The sequence below is a fragment of the Bidens hawaiensis genome, unplaced genomic scaffold, assembly GCF_021521415.1.
Source record: "Bidens hawaiensis isolate Kalapana, Puna unplaced genomic scaffold, B.hawaiensis_p1.1 tig00034612_1, whole genome shotgun sequence".
In the NCBI taxonomy this organism is placed as follows: Eukaryota; Viridiplantae; Streptophyta; class Magnoliopsida; order Asterales; family Asteraceae; genus Bidens; species Bidens hawaiensis.
This window is the reverse complement of record NW_027495984.1, coordinates 119,631-126,124: the sequence shown is the minus strand read 5'-3', so window position 1 is coordinate 126,124 and position 6,494 is coordinate 119,631. Positions and strand designations below refer to the sequence as shown.

General features: G+C 43.1%; 1 protein-coding gene across 1 annotated transcript; it reads right to left on the bottom strand.

The window, feature by feature from the left end:
- Positions 1-569: 569 nt before the first annotated feature.
- Positions 570-2,469, bottom strand: LOC143586338 (uncharacterized). Its single transcript, XM_077067904.1, has 3 exons — positions 1,970-2,469; positions 998-1,170; positions 570-905 (listed from the first exon to the last, which is right to left on the bottom strand). Exons 1-3 carry the CDS (start codon positions 2,441-2,443, stop codon positions 755-757), a joined length of 798 nt encoding a protein of 265 aa, XP_076924019.1. The 5' UTR covers positions 2,444-2,469; the 3' UTR covers positions 570-754.
- Between the last annotated feature and the right edge of the window lie 4,025 nt (positions 2,470-6,494).

Sequence of the window (6,494 nt, the reverse complement as noted above, 5' to 3'; positions counted from 1 at the left end):
GTAAGCCAATGAGCAAGCTACCTTGAGCTTAAACCTAGCTAGAATGTTTATACAAGTCAAATCAACTAAATTTGAGTTAAGGGTGAGTTTTTACCGAGTTAATTACATGTGATGTGAGTTGTGAGTCACAGTTGATTGACACCGTAGTTGTAACCGAGTTAAAAGAATTCAATAGTTTATATAAATATAACTTAAAATCGAAATTAGTCAAGTTAGACCGGCTAACTCATTTACAAACAAACCTCACTTAAACACGACCCAAAACACAATAATATCCGTGTAATACTCAAAGACGTGTCGAAAATTGCAACCCCTAATTGTATATTTAGGTTTAACATCAATCTGTTTACTAGTAAAATTGTTAATTTAGATTGTGGTTTAACTCTTAACAACAAATCCTAAAAATCTTTTTGATGAAAAAAATTAAAAACTTATAAGCATCATCAGATATTTTTAACAATAACAATAACAAGAAAAAAAAAAGGAGGCAATATCATTGCACAATGTCCCACTCAACCACTTCCATGTGCACTACATACTTGCAAGAAATTTTATTCACAAAAACTCCAAACAACTACATGCTCACCAGATATTATTTTTACACTACAATCCAAGGCTAAAGTTGTTCAAACAAACAATTAATTGGTGCACCTTCTTACTTTTCAACACTAAATGGTCCAATTAATTGTGTGATAAATGTTAACCAGTTAACATCTCTCATTATAAACATCACAATCTAATTCATCTTCATACTTCAACCCCATGATGCTGCAGCCATTGGAGCAACTGGAAACTGTTGCGAAAAACTCGTTGTCGCTTGATTCAAATCCGAAACTTGTTCTTCCTCTTCGTCGTCGTCTTCTTCAGCGTCCCAAAGAAACCGAGCATAAGAAGCCATAATGTAACTGTATCATCATTATTACAAAATGTTGTTAAACTCAAAACTCGAAACTATTATTTATGAATTTAATGATTACTATAAAAATGTTTATCTTACCAATCGTCTGGGGAAGCTTTAACCGCTTGATCAAAGTAACTGCGTGCGCGCGATGCATCCTTTTGCATCTCCCAGATCAAATCCGCGTACATTGATAAAGCAGTTCCGTCGTTAGGGTTAGCCAGTATTGCTCGGCCGCAGTACTCTTCAGCTTTCATAGCATCGCCTCGCACCTGTTTCAGAAATGTAACCATCAATCAGCACTCTTAAATAGTAACTGATTTAACCGAACCCAACAAGGAACCTATGGTTTAAACTTTAAATACCCTAATAATCGACGGACCAGTAGAAAACTAAAACATAACCTAACCGAGCTAGCAATTGCATACCCTAACAAAAATATTATGTATCTGGATCTAGTACTAATAAACCAGAAATTATATCGTATATATAATACAATTAACCGAACATAACAATTAACCAATTGCTTGGAAATCAGCTATGCTACCTAGATCTGGTCAACGAGCCAAGCCATTCACAAGCTACTCGAGATTGGATCAACAACAAGCTTAAAACATGCCGATCTTTATCGAGCCCGAAATAAACCAAGCCTCAAATAAAGCTCATTTAGTTATCAAGCCAGATCTCGAGCCTTGTATATGAAGATCATTTAAGCTTGTAGAGCCTTAACAAGCCTAATGTATTTTAAAGCTTCAACTCTTTTGAACTTTTACGTATTAGTTTCACACTACACAGCCGAGCTCAATCTTCCACGCCAGCTCATCAAGGTTTTTCTCAAATAAATATAAAAATAATTTTAAATGTATTCAAATTAATTTGTTTATAATAAGCGAGCCAATCTCAAGATAAAAAAAAAACGACTCACAAGCCTAGATGGAACTCTAGTAAGTTAAAACGAGTCGAGGCTGGTTTGCACCACTAATCTAGTCAGAAAATAATATTACACTTAGAATAAAATATGAAAATATTTATATAACTAATTTAACAATTAGGTTGGATATTATAAAATACCTCCTTCAAATATTTAGCATAATTCACCAGAACCAACGAGTTACTAGGATCCATTTCAATCATACTCTGATAATACAAATCAGTATCATCACTACCATTACAATTTCCACCACCACCACCACCACATATCCTCCCATGGCCATTATTACCACCACCATCCACCACACCTGGGTCCAACCCAGAACTCGAAAACAACAACTCCTTCTCCTCGGCCTCCACATCCTCCTCTACTGCCACATAAGTAAACATATTTGTACAACAACTTAGTGAGTTGGATATTCTACGTTGTTTGGAGAGAGATGAAAGAGTGGTTAAGTCACTCTCTGATGAGGCTCTGGATATCATTTTAGGTGAGTCGTGTGATGATTTATAGCGGATGAAGTCGGGTTCGGGTGATGAGGGTAATAATATTGGGTTTTGTTGGTGTTGCAGCCATGAATTGAGTGCTGGGTTTGATGAGCTTCTTAAAAGCATACTTGTAAATTCTGGGGAGTATTGTGATATTGGGTGTGAAAGGTTTTTGTGATGAAGAGGAAGATGTGAGTGGGAGTGTATTTATAGGGGGAAGATCTGGGCCGTTGGTTTATCTGATGAGTGATGAACGCGGTTGTCATTCTCAATTGTATTTGTTTTTGTTTTTTTGTTGATAGTTCGTTCGACCGGACTTCGCTTATATTCATTCGTTTAATAAACGAATTGAACATTGAAGAGGTATGTACCCGCCTCAACACCGAGCGAGGCGGGTCAACCCACAAGACATAGACAAGAGGCTTGAAATCAAGATATTATGAAGGCACAAAGCCAAAACCTATGCGCATGGCGCATATCACATATGCTCACGCATCACATATGCTCACGCATCACATATGCTCACGCGTCACATATGCTCACGCGTATCACATGCTCACGCACCATATATGCTCACGCATATCACATCTGCGCGTGGCGCATCCGCGCGTGGCGCATATCACATGCTCACGCATATCACATCTGCGCGTGGCGCATCCGCGCGTGGCGTATATTACATATGCTTGTGCATATCACATCTGCGCATGAAACATCTGCGCGTGAGAATAAAGAGAAGACCTCGCGCATCCCCAGGATAAGCGCATATCACACATGCACATAATCAACCTCGTCCTTATCCAAATCAGGATAAGGACAACCTTGATTGTGCACGTCAGACAACCTTCCAGAAGGTATCCTTTAAGGAATAAGAATATGCTGATGTTGACAGCTACCAATGAAAGGTGGACAACTCAGCAAAACCCATGTGCTACCACGTGATTGCACATGGGTCAGGTAAAATACCTGGGTCAGAGAATAATCAATGAAAAAGCACCAGGTGTCATAAGGACACGTGGCGCAAAGCAATAGGAGGAGGCCAAAAAGGCCCTAATTGGGTCTGAGCCCAATCATTGGAAACCCTAGCACTATAAATACCACATCAACTCCACAAGGAGAGGTACGCCAAATTACGCAATATTAAGCAATATTAAGCAATACAAGCTAGAAAATACATTCCAATTCCTTACTCACTCTCAGATTATTATCTTCTCCTACAATCTCTTATTCTCACACCGGAGGGTTACCCCAAAGAGGACCCTTCTGTCCCTTTCTGAGGGGTAAGTTTACGGTGCTGTTCATTTTGTAGGTGGAAGAATCCAGATTCCAGAGAACCATCGGTGAAATAGCATAATCATACCCGAGGAAAGTTGATCGTCTACCAGTGAGCCGATCCACGTTTCTTCATTGGCGCCATCACCTGTTACAATGGCAACAAAATCTCATCAGTTCTCTAAAAAAAATAAAATTTTACCATGGTTTCTGGTGTTCGTAACAGCGATCAAGTTCTGGAGGATATTGAGCGTGAGGATGTTAATGAGGGACAGCAGTTTCTGAGGGTGCCGCGTGATCCCGCGCGCACCACCAGTAACCATCCCTTCATCACAACTCCTCATAGCCAGACTGAAACTCCTCCAGACGATCTCACGTTCCAAAATCTTACCGGCGCGAAACAAAAAGGACCAATGGGTCCAGAAGATGAAACCAATGACCCTAAAGAATGGCTCATAAACGAGCAACGACGTCTAATGGACAAATACAATGAGCTGGTCAAACACAAAAAGTTAGCCGACCTAACACAAAGGCTCGCGTTTGATAAGCAAACCGTTCAAGGAACAAAAAGGGCGCGCGCGCCGGAAGATGGTCACTCTGTTCACACTGAACACGCTGAGTTTAGTGATGAAGAAGTGCACAGCATGAGGAAGGCGCGAGATACTCATGCAGGAGGCTCACAGCTCCGCGCGCACATGAACATGGCGCCTGGAGCCAAAGCCGATCTGGATCTGTACACACCATACAGCCCACCAGTGAGAGGGCAAGTGGACGTAACCACGCCGTACAGGCCAGCCATCTTGGTGAAGCATTCAAAATTCACTGAGCGCATCGCGAAGGCTCCCATTCAGCACAAAACCAAGATGCCAAGTGGTTTGGGCAAATATGACGGCACAACAGATCCAGACGATTTCTTACAAGGTTTTTACAACACTGGAAACCTAGAAAGCTGGACGATGCCAACATGGTGTCACATGTTTGCTTGCTGCCTCACGGGCGCGGCGCGTGTCTGGTTCGAAAGCTTGCCGACTGGGCAAATCGATGGGTTCGAGGAACTATTGGAAAAGTTCCAAGCTCACTTCGTACTGCAGCGCAGACACACGCGCGACCCTGATGACATCATGCACTGCGTGCGCAGGAATGATGAAACGATTGAAGACTACATAACTCGTTTCAATCAGGAGTCTCTGGCAATTGGAGGTATCACTGAGCAACTCTTGCGCATGGCCTTTATACAAGGTGCGCGCAGTGATCAACTCCGCAGAGCTCTTGTGAGCAGAGATGGCATGCCAACCACTTGGGCCAAGCTAATGGAAGCATCGCGGGTCTTCGCGCGAAATGAAAAACAAATTGCCCAAGATAGAGCGAGAGAAAGAGGGCATCAAGCAGAAGCACCGCGCAACAACGAAAGAAGGGGCAAACAAAACTCTGTATGGTCCAGGTTGCAACAAACCAGTTTTTCTCCCGCAGAAAAGCAGGCGCAACCAAGCTCACCCCAGCCCCAAAAAGACATTCGTAATCGCGGAGAGGGTGACAAGAGGGAAGGCGGCAGAGATCCTAACAGACCTCTGCCAAGAATATGGACTCCCCTCACTAAAACGCCTTCACAAGTGTTAAGCACTGAGAATGTCCAGTTCAAAAGCCCCAAGCCACTACACTATAAGGGACCATCAAACAGTGGCAAGTATTGTGAGTTTCACAAGTCCAGAGGACACAACACTGATGCATGCCACCACTTGAAGGATGCAATTGAAAAAGATGTGAAATCAGGCAAGCTGGCTCACCTGGTGAAAAACCCAAGACCAGAAAATGAACAACCAGAAGGAGCCTCAGCCAGCAAAAAGTTCAAAAGAATCTGTGTAGCCAAGGGAGGAAGGCAAGGGCAAAGATCAAGAAAGAGAAGCGCGCAAGTCCAAGGAGATTGGCGCGAGCAACAAGTAATTTTCCCAAGAATCAGGGGAGGCCCTTCTATCAGCAGTCCTCTTGTCATCACTACACACATTGCTCATTATGAAGTGTCAAAAGTCCTGGTGGACACTGGCAGCGAATCAGACATCATGTATGAGCAATGTTTCAGGAAGTTGGATCCAGCAGACCAAGCAAGGCTCGAAATTGTGAATGCACCAATCTCTGGTGTTTCAAATGAAATCATTCACCCCCTAGGTCAAATACAATTTGAACTAACTATGGGGGATGAGAAACATAAGCGAGCCGAAGTTGTCAACTTCTTGGTCTTGCCCACCACTTCTTGCCACAATATGATCTTGGGTAGAGGAACGATTGCCCAATTCAACGCCATACCGTCGCCAGCGCACGGCGCGTTGGGGTTCCCAACACCAACAGGTGTAACATTTGTATACCGAGATCATTTGTGTGCAGTAACAAGTACACCACGGGAAGGGAGAATGAAACTTCCAATGGCAGACAACGCGCCAGAGGAATGGATTCTCAACCCAAAATTCCCAGAGCAAACAATCACAATTGGCGCTACGATATCAGACGACACGAGGTTGAGAATGAAAAGATTGCTCACAACATATATGTCGGTCTTCGCGTGGCAACACTCTGATATGACTGGGGTTCCGCGAGACCTGGCGCAACATTCTCTCAACACGTTCAAGTCTGTAGAGCCAATTGCTCAAAAGAAGAGAGTCATGGGGGATGAGAAGGCGAAGGCCATGAATGAGCAAGTTGAGGATCTACTGCGCGCAAACATCATCCGCCCGATACGATACCAGACATGGGTAGCCAATCCTGTGATGGTAAAGAAGAGTAACGGGTCATGGAGGATGTGCATTGACTTCAAGGACCTCAACAAAGCATTTCCAAAAGATTGTTACCCCCTTCCAAATATCGACGCGAAGGTGGACTCTGTGGCGCCATTCAAGCTCAAATGTTTCCTGGATGC